Source organism: Plasmodium gaboni, chromosome 12, assembly GCF_001602025.1.
Source record: "Plasmodium gaboni strain SY75 chromosome 12, whole genome shotgun sequence".
NCBI lineage: Eukaryota > Apicomplexa > Aconoidasida > Haemosporida > Plasmodiidae > Plasmodium > Plasmodium gaboni.
The window spans coordinates 1,541,745-1,557,550 of NC_031492.1; the positions used below are offsets into that span (position 1 = coordinate 1,541,745).

Sequence of the window (15,806 nt, forward strand, 5' to 3'; positions counted from 1 at the left end):
AGAACAATATATTGTAGTGTGTTCCTGATTTCCAATTTTTTTTTTTTTTTTTCATTATTTTTAAAAATAAAATATAAATATGTACATATATATTTTTAATATTTAATTATATGACATGAAAAAATTTTAAGAATAAAAAATTAAATTATTTATATTTAAGGGGACATGTAAAAATAAGCCAGAACAGAAAATCTTATAGAAAAAAAATACACACATATATATATATATATATATATATGTTTATGTATTAAACCTTCTACATACAAAAATATAATATTAAGGTATTTATTTTTTTTGTTGTAAAAAAATTATCAATATTATAAAATAAAATAATTAATATATTGTACCATGTGGTATGACAATGAACGAATTTTAGAAGAAGAAGGAATTAGCAGATTATTAGTTGGAAGAACGTTTGCATATTTCCCAAAATATGCAGATGGTAATAATAATAATAATAATGATATAAGTAGCGAAAATAAAGAGAATTTAGATAGTATAGATAATATAAAATATGATAATAAGGAATATACATTAATAACACAAAGATTAGGTAGAACAATAATACCATTAAATCCTGAATTATTAGCACAATCTACATTTGATCAAGATATTATTGATGGATATTTAAATGAAATACATAAAAATATACATAATTATTCTATACTAACAGAATATTCATTTCTTATGAATGAAATACCAAGAAATTTTTATTGTTTACCCCAAATAGATAATTTATTAATATGGGATGTTTTTATAATGTTATATAGTACTGTATATAAAAATGCAAAATTAAAATTACAAATACGTTTAAGTCATAATTATCCAAATACATGTCCAGAAGTATTTTTTATAACACCCATATTCCATCCTTTAGTTAATATTCAAACAGGAAAATTAAATTTAGGCACTAGTCTCTCTAATTGGGATCCTAGTTGCCATTATATGTCTCTTATATTTTTATATATAAAAAACCTCTTTTATTTACAAGAGGAATATAATAAAGAAACTGTAGAAAATCAAGAAGCGCTTTTTTTATTAAACAATGATAAAGATGAATTTATTAAAAATGTTCAAAAATATATAAATCTGGGTAATAAAAAAATATATGATCATATGGAAAATTGTATGTTTAACTTTAATCAAAAGGAAGAACATATTGAAATAAAAGATAAGTTGGAAAATATTAAAACTGATCAGGTATGTGCTAGAAAGGCTGAGGCCTTTATACACTGGTTGATAAATGAATACTCGATGGAAAGCACAATGGGGGATGAGGAAAGTATAAATGGAGAAGAAAAAAAAATAAATGATAATGAGAACAATATAAATACCGATGAGAAAAATAAGGAAAGCATAAAAAGGGATGACACAAATGAGGAATATAATCAAAGTGATAATATAAATGTTGAAAAATATTCAATGGATAATTATATAAATAATGTTAATACAAATGAATAAATAAAAATTACATATTACACAAAAACATTACTTGGATGTTAAAATAAGATAAACAAAAAAAAAAAAAAAAAAAAAAAAAAAAAAAAAAAAAAAAAAAAAAAAAAAAAAAAAAAAAAAAAAAAAAAAAAAAAAATAGTTAAAATAAAAAACGAATTCATACATAAATACATATATATATATATATATATATATATATATATATATGCAAACATTTTTATTTATTTATTTTTCAAAATTGTAGCAAATACATTTTTAAAATTATTTAAAACCACCTTTAGAATACACATCAAAAAAAAAAAAAAAAAAAAAATATTGATATCATATTATATTCTGTTATAATAATAGATACTTTTTTTTTTTTTTTTTTATAACACTTTAAAAAATACATCAAATATTATTATTATTTTAAAAAAATTGTAGATATGATAAGTGCAATATGAATACACACGTTTTTAATATATTTGTAAAACCATACATTAAATAATGGAAAATGAGAATGTCATAATGAAGGTTGCCACAATGCTATATTTAAGCAGCCTAAAAAAAATGGAAAATAAATAAATATAAATAAATATAAATAAATAAATAAATATATATATATATATATATATATTATTCCGTGTATTATGTGTTTCTTTGTCGTATTTTACTAGAAGCGAGAACAGAGCACTTCGGATTAAAACTAACATTGTTCGGAGGGCCTACAAAATAATTTTAAAGTATATAAAAAAGGTGATATATAAAAAAATTATATATATATATATATATATTTATTTATTTATTTATTTACGTGTTATAGTGTTTTATATTTATTATTTCGTGAGTATATTTCTATTACCTTCATGTCCATATAAAGTTGTTACATGGTTTCCTGCTTCGGCCCAAATATGAATGCCCGCATCTTTCCCCCCTTAAAAATGTATACATAAAAGAAATACATATAAATAAATAAATAAATATATATATATATATATATATATATATGTATAAACATTATGTTATTTTTTATTTCATTTTTTTTTTTTTTATTGCTCCTTTTATTCTTACCACACATGACATAGTGACCATCCGGCGTAATGGTTGGCATGAAAAAGATATCATTTTTATTTTCGAGATGAACATTTTTTTGATTTGTATTATTTAATGTGTGTTGAAGTTTTTGATTTGTTTGTGAATAGGTATGTTGGTTAATAATATCCTTTGTTGTATTTGACATAACACATTGTTGATTTGCTTGGAGTGGATATTTATACGTACATATATAAGTACCGGTAATAGAATCTATTTTATAATGATGATTAAGATTAGTAGAAATGATAATATATTTATTATTTGGAGTAAAAAATAAGTTGGTTATAAATTCTTCATTTTTCATAATATTTTTTAAATCTATAATATTATATTCACCACGATCATACATTAATAAATCATAAAAATGGATTTCTTTTTTACCATAGGATGCAATAAATACATGACCTTCATTATCAAAACAAGAAACAGGTCTTACAAAATTTGATTTATAAAGAATTAAAGGGGAATCACAATTAAAATAATATAACTTTACATGTCCATCATCTGAATTAACAAGCATTAATTTTTTATTATAATTAATAGAAATACCATTTAATTCACATATATTTCCAATTTGTGGTAATGATTTTATATATTTATTTTCTTTTATATCCCAAAAACGTAAAAATTGTTTATGTTCTGAATTATTAGATTTGGTGGAACATATAATTACTTCGTTAGTATTGTTTAGAAAACGAACAACATCCACACCAGATTTTTTACTATATAAAGTTTTTATATTATTACCTTTTATTAAACTATATAATGTAATTGAATCGTTACCATTAGAAGCTAATAATAATTCCCCATCACAACTCCATGATATATTTTTTGTTATGGATTGCTTATACTTAAATGCTCTTATTACACTCAAATTTTTTACAGCATCATCAGTAAGTTTTATTTTTTTATAAAGTATCGAATTCATTATATATATATATATGGGACATATATTTCTTTTTTTTTTTTTTCTTTTTTCTTTTTTTCGTCTTGTACGAAAAATTGTATATGAGAAAAAAAAAATATATGAACAAAATATATATGTTTCTTTTAAAATATATATATATATTTATTTATTTATTTGAATATAATAATTTATTTATATTCTATAATATTTTATTGATTCAATATTTCATTGTTTCATTTTGAACCTTCATATATTTTATGAACTTACGATTTTATCTTACAAAATGAAAAAGATTAACAAATTTTATAACATTATATTTGTGAGATCAGTGAGTAAATAAATAAATAAATAAATATATATATATATATATATATATATATATATTATATAAAATAGAATGAAACAATAATATATATATTATACATATGTATCTTTGTAATTTAAAAAAAAAAAAAAAAAATTACAACTAAATGTTATATATAAAATAATAAGTTTGGGCATACATTTATAAGTCATATTATATATATATATATATATATATATATATATATATATATATATGTGGGAATGATTTATTACAGTAAAATATATTTTTAAATATATTTATAAAAAAAAAAAAAAAAACGTTTTTATAACATTATAGAGAAAGTGATATATAGAGAAGTATATTTTTAAAATTAAAAAAAAAAAAATTTTAATTTTTTGTATAATAATAAATTTTAACATATCACATTTCCAATTTTTAATATATTCTACGTGTTTTATTTAAAGGAGCAAATATAAAATATTAATTATAAGTTTTTTTTTTATTTTTAATAAAAGAAGTATTTTATAAAGGCATCTATGTATATATAAATACATATATATATTGAAATAATATATAAAAACAATAAAAAAAAAAAAAAAAAAAAAGTAAACATATATATATATATATATATATAATGTATATATTAAAATTTCATTTATAAGTTAAAACATACACATAAAATGAACAGCATATATATATATATATAAATCGGTTATTTAAAAATTAAAAAAAAATATATCAAGTATATGCCATATATATGATTATGTATTCTTTCTATATGTATCACTTCATAATTAATTTTTTCGGACGATGACAATTTTTTTTTTTTGTGATGATTTCTTCGAAGATGGTTCTTCTATAAAACCTTTAAATAGATTACTTCCTTTTATATCTTGATATGATAAATTATTCATTTTCTTACCATAATGTGGTTCATCGAAATTATAATTACTTCTTCCAATAAGATCATGTTTTCTTTTTTCATACAAATATCTGGCAATGTTATTATCTTCGTTGTATTCTTTCTTATTCCTATGACTATCATCTATATGACTAAATGTGGAATCTAACAGAAAATAAAAAGTATGAAAAATTATATATAAAATATGAAACCATTTTTAAAATGCTATAAATATATTCATATAAATGTATGAGTAAAATTTTGGTTGTACGAAAAAAAGTTAAACACGAGATATCATATATTTATTATCTTTTTTTTTTTTCTTTTTTTTTTTTTTTTTTTTAATATTCTATTTGTTCAAATTATAAAATATATATAATGTTATTCTTTCACATTTTTAATTCATATATATTTTTTATTACCACTGTTTTCTTTACGGTTAGCATGGACTTTTATGGTTCTCCTTTTCTTTTCTTGGTTATCATAAAAATCTAGTAAAACAGAAAAATAAAAAAAAAAATAAAAAAAAATAAAGGGTGAAATATACACACACAATATATATATATATATATATATTTCATATTGTTCATATATATTTTTTTTAAGGTTTATATTTTTACTTGATGCTTTTGAATAAATTTGATTCAAATCTAATTTTTCATCAAATTTATTTAAATATTTTTTTTCTCTTATATTCTTATCATATTCATAATCACTTATTTCATGTATGTTCTTTGATTTTATTTGTCTTTCATAATTATTCTCATCTAATATTTCTTCCTTTCTTATTTTGTATTTATCTTGTATATGCTCTTTTTTTTTCTTTCTATTTTTTTCCTCTTTTTCTTCTTTTTTTTTTATTTTATCTTGCTCTCGTATTTCATCCATTCTTATTCGTTCATCTTCTCTTTTTTTTTCTTCTTCCCTTTTTTTTTCTTCTTCTCTTTTTTTTTCTTCTTCTCTTTTTTTTTCTTCTTCTCTTTTTTTTTCTTCTTCTCTTTTCATTTTTTTCTCTCTTTTCATTTTTTTCTCTCTTTTCATTTCTTCTTCTCTCATTCTTTCTTCTTCCCTAATTTTTTCTTCTTCCCTAATTTTTTCTTCTTCTCTCATTTTTTGTTCTTCCCTCATTTTTTTTTCTTCTCTCATTTTTTTTTCTTTTCTCATTTTTTCTTCTTCCCTAATTTTTTCCTCTTCTCTCAGTTTTTGTTCTTCCCTCAGTTTTTGTTCTTCCCTCATATTTTCTTCTTCACCCCTCTTTTCTTCCTCTTCCCTTCTAATTTTGTCTCTCCTTTCCTTTTTTTTCTTTTTTTCTTTATCCTTTTGAATCATCCTTTTATAGCTCTCTTCCATTTGATTTCTTTCATTTTTTTTTTTCTCCAATTCATTAATTTTAAGCATATATGACATTTTCCTTTCCAATTTTTCATTTTCAAAAATTTCTTTTTCCTTTTGTAATTTAATTTTTTCTTCAAGAAGTATTTGTTTTTCCTTTTCTTCCCTAAGAATTTTTTCCTTTTGAAATTGTTCTTTGTCTTTTTCTAATTTTTTAATATCTTCTTGTAGTTTTTTTTTTTCTTTTTCAAAATAAGCATTTGATTGTATTAATTTTTCGAACTCCAATTTATCTTGTTTTTTTTTTTCTTTACTTCTTTTTTTTTTAGTTCTAAGATCATCACCTTTTTCATTTAATGGATATTTTTGCTGTTTCTTTACTTGTTGAAATTCATTTATGATAGTTTTTCCTTGTCTCAAATTATATATTTCATCTTGATTATTTTCCACATTATCTATTTCATTAAATATATTTTCATCTTCATATATTTTATTATCATCATAAATGTTTATACTGGGTTCGTTTTTTATAGAAACCTTTTTATTTACTACATTTCGTTTTTTCAAAGAGCTATATTTTTTATCCTTATCTAAATTATTGATAGATTCCTCTTTATCTAATGTATTTTTAGAAATATCATTTTTATCAAGTGAATTTATTAAATCTGAAGATTTACTTACCTTATTATCTGTCATATGATGATGATTTTCTTTTTCTGCATTATCTATATTGATATCTTTCAATTTAGTATTTTTAATTTTCTTATTTTTATAATTATCATTTTCTTGATTTTTTTCTTGTGTATCTATATCGGTGTGGTCATCACGGAGTGTATCACCTAAATTTGTTGATGAGAGTGTTCCTTTTTCTTCTATATCATCCATAGTTTTTATATCAGTATTAGGATCATCTGAACTCTTTTTCTTTTTTTGCGAGTTTTTTATTTCTGCCATCCTTTGCGCCTAAAAAAAAAAAAAAATAAATAAATAAAAAATATATACATATATATATATATATATATATATATATATATATATATATATATAGCTCATATGCAACAACCTATGTGTTGTATGTAATATATTATATGTATCATATGATTTTTAAAAGATATTTTTTATTTCTATACAAATAAAGGGTCACAATATATATATATTATTATATATATATATATATTTTTTTTTTATACCTTCTCCTTTATTATCTCCATCTTACGTAACTCCCTTTGTGTAATTTTGACACATGTGATGATATATATATAACATGATATAAAATTTCCAGGAAGACTATATAAACAAACAGCAAGAGACAAACAAAGGGATCGATCTCTTGATTCTAAGATAGCTAATGTACTTATTAATTTATCAGATATGAATTTAGATTTGCATGTATTAAAATGATATGGGAAACCTAACAAACGATGACTTTGAGGTACTTTATGATATAAAGCTTTTTTCCAATCTTCTATTTTAAGTTTAGCTAATAATACATCTTCTTTTCTGGATGTATTTAATTGATGTAATAATTCTAATCCTACTTGTAAGAAGATTTCTAATGTTTCATCACGATTCCATCTAGTAGATAAATTTCTAGAGGCTCTATATATATTAATATTTTTTTCAATATTAGTTCTTAATTCTTTAGCTATTTTATCTAGTTCCATATCTTCCATTTTATGTGTAAAATTTTTGATTGTAAAAGATGGTTGTAGATTATATTCAATAGATGAAAAAGGAAACCAGAAATCAAATTTCCAATAATCATACCAAATATTTAAAGGACTAGAATGTTGTAAATTAACATAAATATTTTTATGATTAAATATTAAATCAATAGTTTTATATGGTAAAGAAGGTCCTCCAATAGGTATATCATTTATTCTATTTTTAAATAATTGTTTTATATGTCTTTTAGTTTGTTCTTTAATATAGTTAATATCTGTATTATTTTCATATCTTTGTAAAAATCCATTTCTTAAATGAGATTTATATTTTGATTCTTTTAATTTTAATTCTAATCCTTTTAATCTATTATTATCAATAAATCTTTTTTTTAAAATATATACATTACCAGTAGTAGTTTCCCAGAATTTAACAATTCCATAATTTTTTTCTTCATTATATTCAAAAGTAGCAACCCATGCATGTTTCTGTTTATCCCACAAGGTACCAAAACATACAAAGGCTAAAACAGGAATACCTAAAAATAAACTACATAATAATAAACTATGATCTAATGCATTCCCACCTTTTAATTGTAATGTAAAGTCAGGAGTAAAAATAATATTTTCTTTTTTATGTATAAATGGTATACATCTAACATAATGAAATATTGCATTCATAGATTCAGCAAAATATGGTGATTTAATACTAGTAATTAATGTAGGTAAAAAATGTTTTTCTTTTCTTTGATTTATTAATTCATAATTATAAAATCTTGTTGCAGTATTAACATCTGTACAATTTTCAGGTATAGATTTTATAGTTTTTAAGACTTCCATATATAATTTTTTTAATTTTTCATATTTTTCAGCTAATTTTGTAGGGAAATTCATTGTAGTATTAAAAGATAATGGAGCTACAATTTTTTTTTGAGTATTACTATTTCCTAATATATCTGGATAAGTCCATATACTAAAATGAATATTTGACATTCTTTGATCATCATGTAAGAAACATAATTTTTTACAACCTCTATATACAACTGTATCATAAGTAATTTTAACATTTGTTTCTAAATCTATATGTTCTAATTTTGTTTTATTTCTTCGAACATTTTTTTCATTAAAAAATATTTCATATGGACTTATAGATATACCACCAATATATACAATATCTTCTGATTTACCCCATACATCTATATATATAAGTCCTTTCTTACTAAGATTCTCATAATTTATATCATTCTTATTATTAAATCTTAAGGGAATAGAAATTTGACTATCATAATTTGGACTCAATGTCTTCTTCATTAATCTTGTTCTCCTACTAGTTTCATCAAATGACACCTCAACATATGTATCAAGTTCTTTTATATTATCTACAGTAATTATCTTATCAATATTAAATATATGTACAATTAAATAAGGATGTTTAGAATCAATATGATATATATCACCTCTTTGTCTATAACGAGGTACTCGATTAATTATTACTTTACCTTCCACTGTTCCTAATTTCCATTCATTTAATTTATTTTCCCATCCTTCATATTTCGCTTCTTTAACTAACCACGATGGCGCTTCTAATTCGTGCATCACATATGGGTAGTCCACAATACCTTTGAGTGAAATTTGACACGTCCCAATTTCTCTAGCACTTTTTGGTGCCGACATATCTTCTACTTTAATCTGCAAAGATTTAACATATAAAAAAAAAAAAAAAATACATACATATATATATATATATATATATATATATATATCACATATGTGTAATATATTTATTTATATATATTTTATTTTTTACATTTAAGTAGGATACGTCGAGGTCCCTCAAGGTACCCCTAAAATAAATTTCGCCTAGATTTTCCCATATAGGAAATCTAATACTTTTTTGCTCTATAGATATAATATTTAACCCCTCATGTCCTTTAGGAGTATGAGACAAAGTAATAGTCACTCTTGGATTTGGTAGATTAATATTTTGGAGGTTTTTATATGACATATCTTCATTTTCCTCAATATTTTGCATTAATGTTAAATTACGAACAAATAATTTTTCCAAATTTTTTATAGTTCTATCATTTCTATTTTTTCGTTCATCCGAATCGTCTGACTTTGCTGTATTGAATGAAAGGTTTTTATCTATATCATAATTCCTAACCTTTCTATAAATTTTTTTTTTATTAAATCTTTTAAAATTTCTACACATATGAGGAAAAATATTACAAGAGGTATCGTCTATATATCTTTTTTTTATATTGTTTTTATTCATAAGATAATTAAAACTTTTTGCTTGGATATAAGAAGATGATAATAAATCACTAAAGGACCAATTTAAAAATGATAATTCAAAATCATAAAGTTCTTGAAAATATAATTGAAAGTATAAACGACATCGTTTTACTCTCGAATCTTTAATAAATTTATATAAAGTGGTTTCATTATATATTTCTCCAACAGCAAATGATAATAATGGTTCTTCATATATTCCTTCTAATTTGTTTAATGTAAATTGTTTATATTCCCATACTCTTATTCTTAATTTTTCATTTTCTAAATCTAAATAAGAACCTCTATATTCAAAAACGTTTCTAAAGTTCATATTTTTTTTTTGTTCAGATGCTACATTGGTTACTACAGGAGTTCTCAAGCAGTTTTTGGTTTTCCCCTTTGCATAAATCTTCATAGTGGACCCTCTCTTATGAAAAAAAAAAAAATAATAATAATAAAAAATAATAATAAAAAAAAATAATAAAAAAAAGAATATAGACATATGGCATAAAATATGTACACATATATATATATATATATATATATATATATATTTTTATTTATGTGGGACATTATTTTCATTCATATAGTACTTATAATTTTACAAAATATTTTAAAATTTATAATTATATATTTTATATATCCTTACTTGTATTCTACACTCTTCTCTGTTACCACCAAAATCAAAATCTACAAAAGCATTAAAATCATTATTCATATAATTTTGTATATGTAAATCCCATAAAATAACTTTCCATCTCCTAGGATATCCCCAATGCTTTTTCATATCCTCTGTATCTCCTCTTTCTTCTATGGGATTTTTTAATACTTGTAAAAATTCATCATATGTATATTGAGGAGCTCCTAACATTTCATCAAAAAATGTTTTTTCATCTGCTTCAACAATTGAAGGTTCATGAGCTAGCTGCGTATTTGGATCAATATTTTCATTTGCTTCTGCATTTTTTCCTTCCTCTTTTTCTGTATTACTATTACTAAGATTTACAATATTTTTAAATTTGTCTAGGATCATTATGTTAACTATACTATTATTAATATTAATGTAGTGTCACTTTGTTATATATATATATATATATATATGTATATTTACTCTTTTTATTACTTGTATCTACAAACAGATTTTTCAAAAGACAATAAAAATATTCAAAAAATTAGATCAAATGAAACATTATTAGGAACCTAAAACGTTTAATTTGTTTTATATCACATTAAAAAATAAACAAAAAAAAAATATATATATATATATATATATACATATATATTATAAATATTATATATTAATAATACATATCGGAAACATATACATTTCTAAATTAAATATGGTTTTTAATTAGAAAAAAAAAATATAAAAAAAAAAGAATTATAAAAACTACAAAATGTTTCTATTTTAGATTATATATATATAGGTACTTAGAGAGAGGAATACAACCTTTTCAAATAGCACAAATATATAAAACAACAATACAAAAAAAAAAAAAAAAAAAAAAAAAAAAAAAAAAAAAAAAAAAAAAAAAAAAAAAAAAAAAGAAAGGAGAAAATATAAATAAATAAATATATATATATATACTTATTTATTTGTTATGACAACTTTCATTTCTTTTTTATTATTCTATAGTGAATATACAAATTTAAAAATTATATTATATATAAAAATAGGTAGTACACACATTTATGTACTTGATAAATAAATGATACATAAATATATATATATATATATAATATTATCATTTTTAAACAAATTATTTTAATTCTCCTTTTTGAAAATGTTCTAAAAAATAGTAACGTACAGAAAAAAAAAAATAATAATATATTATAAAATATATATATATATATGGAATATACAAAATAAATGAAAAATAACTTATAAGGTATGCAAAACTATGATGTGTATTTCCCCATGTTTTTATTCCCCTTTTTATAGAATAAAAACTTTTACAAATATATATAAATAAATACGTGTAATAATGCCATAATGTTTTAATTTTTTTTTTTTTTTTTATATATTCCATTAATGAAAAATTATTCATAATTTATTTTGATAATTTTAAATTATATATAAACAATACAGAATATACCAAACAAAAAGATAAAAATAAAATAAATGAATAAACAAATAAATAATAAAGTTATTTAAAAAAAATAAACATATGCATACAGACATACATAAATATATACATAAATATATACATAAATATATACATACATATATACATATGTTTATAAAAAAAATAATAACAAAAAAAATTGTTATACTACTTTTTCTAAATAAAAAAATATTGAAATAGACAATTCAAAAATATATGGAAAGTGTACTGTTAATTATGTATATTTGGCATGTACAAAAAAAAAAAAAAAAATAAATAAATAAATAAATTAAAAAAAAAAAAAACAATATATATATACAAATAAAAAATTTAAAAATAAAAATATATATAATATATATGTTTATAATAAACTCCATATATACAATTTATATATTTTTAATTTTTCTTATTTTGTGTAACAATATATTTTATATTTGAAAATATTATATGGAGCATAATATAAAAATAAAATAAAAAAAGAAAAATATATAAATATATATATTATAGCATAAAATATATAACATACAAAATGATTTACTAATTTTATACAAATACATATTTAAAGTATATATTTAAGAATTTTAAACAAATTAACAAAAAAATAAAATAATATATTAATAAAATAAAACATTTTATCACGTCATTTATTATGTTTTGTTTTCTTTCCTTCTTTCATATTTAATATGGTAGTACAAATAATTAACAGCACTCATAGTTACTCCTTCAATTTTATTGGCTTCATATAATGATTGGGGTTTATATTTATTTAATTTTTCAATTTCTTCGTTTGATAGGTATGGGAAATTATTCCTACGGGAAAATAAAAAATAAAAAATAAAAAATAAAAAAATAACAAATAAAAAAATAACAAATATATATATATATACATATATATGTTTTTATATTTCCATTTTTATATTATTACCTGTCATATTTTAAATCACTAGGTATAGCTAAATCAAAGTTGTCCTTTATTTTTCTTATTTCTTGAAATTGCTTTTTCAAATAAGACGAATATTTGACCTCTGCACATGCTGTTTCTAATGTTGCTATATTTATTAATACATCATCCGAGTTAAAAAAGGATGGGTCGTGAGTATATATATCTTTATATATATCTAATAAATATATATCCTTTGATAAAAAATTTTTAAATTGTTCTTGATTATGTAAATTTTTCATTCCATATAATAAATCATTTAATGGATATTCTACTCCACTTTTTAATATATTATATAAAGATTTAATATTTTTATTAACATGATTTATAATATTCATATTAGGATTATTTTTTAAATTACATATTTTTGTATTAAGAGATAATTTATTTTCCTTATTTAAAATATTTTTTTCATAATCTATATAATTAGATTTCTTTAAAATTTCATCATTTTGTTCGTTATAACTATTAGATGATTCAAATTGTTTTTCCACCATATTGGTTTCTATAGTATTAATATTATTATTATTATTATCATTTTTAATAGATGTTAAATTATTACAATTTAATTTGTCCATTTGTTGTCCTTCTTGATTTATATGATTTTTTATATTTTTATCTTTCGTTTCATTAATATGTGTATTAGATTTGCTGATATGCTCAGAAGCAAAATTTTTATTATCCTCATTTATTAGTATTTTCTTAAAAACATAAATAAGTTTATTTACAGAACTATATTTTTGCCTTAACATATATAACCTTTCCTTAGATACTATACCTAATTTATTAGCTTTAGGTGTAAGTCTAATATCACAATTATCCGGTCTAAGATATAATCTATATTCAGCTCTTGACGTAAACATTCTATATGGTTCAGTAATACCTTTATTAATTAAATCATGAATTAAAACTCCTATATAACTTTCATTTCTTTTAAGAATAAACTTATTGACATAATCACCATCATCATCATTATAATTATAATTATTATTATTATTATTATTTTTTTTTTTATTTTTACTATTTAGAGCTGCATTTATTCCTGCGATAATTCCTTGACAAGCTGCCTCTTCATATCCTGTAGTACCACATATTTGTCCAGCTAAAAATAACCCTTTAACATTTTTTGTTTCTAAGGTATAATTTAAACATTTAGGATTAACATAATAATATTCCACATCATAGGCAGGAAAAACAATCTGGGCATTTTCTAATCCTTTTATTGAATTTATTATCTCCTTTTGTATATGTATTGGATAAGCTGAACTTAAACCGTTAGGATAAATTAACTTATTGTTAAACCCTTCTGGTTCTATCCATATGATATGTTTTTTTTTTTCACTAAATTTCGTAACTTTTTTTGCTATTGATGGACAATATCTAGGTCCATTTCCAAGTTTATCAAATGAATCATAATCAGGCAATTGTGATAAGTTATTTCGAACCAGCTCATGTGTTTTTATATTTGTATAAGTTTTATAACAAGGTAATGTTTTGTTATTATTTATTTTATTCATATTTAAAAAAGAAAAATAAAATGGATATTCCTTTTCTGTATCTTCTCTTTCTAACATATGAAAATCAATACTATTAATATCTAATCTTGGAGGTGTCCCCGTTTTCATTCTTTTTATTTCAAAATTATTTTCTTTTAGTTGTTGTGCAATATTTTTAGTAGATGATTCAATTAAATTTTCAAATGGTATATCAACATTTTCTTCATAATTTATATATTTTTTATTACTTTCATTATAATTATTATTCAAATTATTTATTGTACATTCATCATTTTTATTAATCGTTTTTGGTTTATCTTGTTTTATAATAGGCTCATTTGTTTTAATATTATTATTATTACTACCGTTTTTCATTTTAAGGTCAAATTTATTAAATAACCTTTTAATTCTACCTCCTTTATATTGCTCTTTACCTATATGACATATACCCCCTAAAAAAGTACCAGTAGTTAGAATTACATTGTGTGCATATATTTCACAAGAACATTTATTTTTAATTCCATATATTTTTTTCCTTTTTACACTATTATTATTATTATTATTATTATCATTAATATTATTATTATCTTCATATGTTTCTATTAATAAAGATTGAACTGAATTTTCCAGGATATCTAAATTGGGTGTATTATATATATATTCTTTCATATAATAATTATATAAATCTCTATCTGCTTGTGCTCTATGTCCTCTTACAGCTAGACCTTTCTTCATATTTAATATTTTGAAGTGTATACCACTTTTATCAATTACTTTGCCCATTAATCCACCTAGGGCATCAATTTCTTTAACAAGTATGCCTTTCCCTATACCACCGATAGAAGGGTTGCATGACATTTCTCCGATAGTTTCTTTATTTTGTGTTACTAGTAAAGTCTTTGCATTTGACTTTGCGCTAATATAGCTAGCTTCACACCCACTATGTCCTCCTCCTATGACGATAACGTCATAATTCTTTTTCACATTGTTACATGTGCATTTTTCTGGGTTTTGTGAATATTTTAAATGACTTCCTCTTTTTAATCTAAAAAATAAAATAAAATAAAAAATAAAAAATAAAAAATAAGATAGGGAATTATATTATCTATTTGATTAATAAATAAAATTTGCTTATCATATATATATATATATATATATGTATAATTCTATAATATTATATTGTTTTATTTTTTTACTTGGGGGGAGAGTATGGCCACAATAATGTCTGCTTTACCCTTGAAAGGTGATAAGCGTAGCAAGGAGAACAAAAAAGATTTATATATATAATAAACAATAATAATAATAATAATGAATAAAATGACGCTTTAAGTTTTATAAAATTATTAAACCT

General features: G+C 20.8%; 4 protein-coding genes across 4 annotated transcripts; 1 reads left to right on the forward strand and 3 right to left on the reverse strand.

Moving 5' to 3' along the window:
* Positions 1-348: 348 nt before the first annotated feature.
* On the forward strand, positions 349-1,461 carry PGSY75_1243700 (putative ubiquitin-conjugating enzyme E2; the record flags this gene model as incomplete). The annotated part of the gene is made up of 1 exon (XM_018786993.1): positions 349-1,461. The coding sequence occupies one exon, from the start codon at positions 349-351 to the stop codon at positions 1,459-1,461; it is 1,113 nt and encodes a 370-aa protein (XP_018640858.1).
* Positions 1,462-1,960: 499 nt separating this feature from the next.
* Positions 1,961-3,460, reverse strand: PGSY75_1243800 (putative microtubule associated katanin; the record flags this gene model as incomplete). Its single annotated transcript, XM_018786994.1, has 4 exons — positions 1,961-1,998; positions 2,112-2,162; positions 2,300-2,371; positions 2,509-3,460. The coding sequence occupies 4 exons, from the start codon at positions 3,458-3,460 to the stop codon at positions 1,961-1,963; spliced, it is 1,113 nt and encodes a 370-aa protein (XP_018640859.1).
* Positions 3,461-4,540: 1,080 nt separating this feature from the next.
* Positions 4,541-10,947, reverse strand: PGSY75_1243900 (double C2-like domain-containing protein; the record flags this gene model as incomplete). Its single annotated transcript, XM_018786995.1, has 6 exons — positions 4,541-4,812; positions 5,070-5,138; positions 5,199-6,942; positions 7,170-9,329; positions 9,448-10,341; positions 10,564-10,947. 6 exons carry the CDS (start codon positions 10,945-10,947, stop codon positions 4,541-4,543), a joined length of 5,523 nt encoding a protein of 1,840 aa, XP_018640860.1.
* Positions 10,948-12,666: 1,719 nt separating this feature from the next.
* PGSY75_1244000 (glucose inhibited division protein a-like protein) lies at positions 12,667-15,806 on the reverse strand (the record flags this gene model as incomplete). The annotated part of the gene is made up of 3 exons (XM_018786996.1): positions 12,667-12,829; positions 12,945-15,500; positions 15,652-15,806. Coding segments are annotated over 3 exons (2,874 nt in total), but the record flags the coding sequence as incomplete, so codon positions are not given.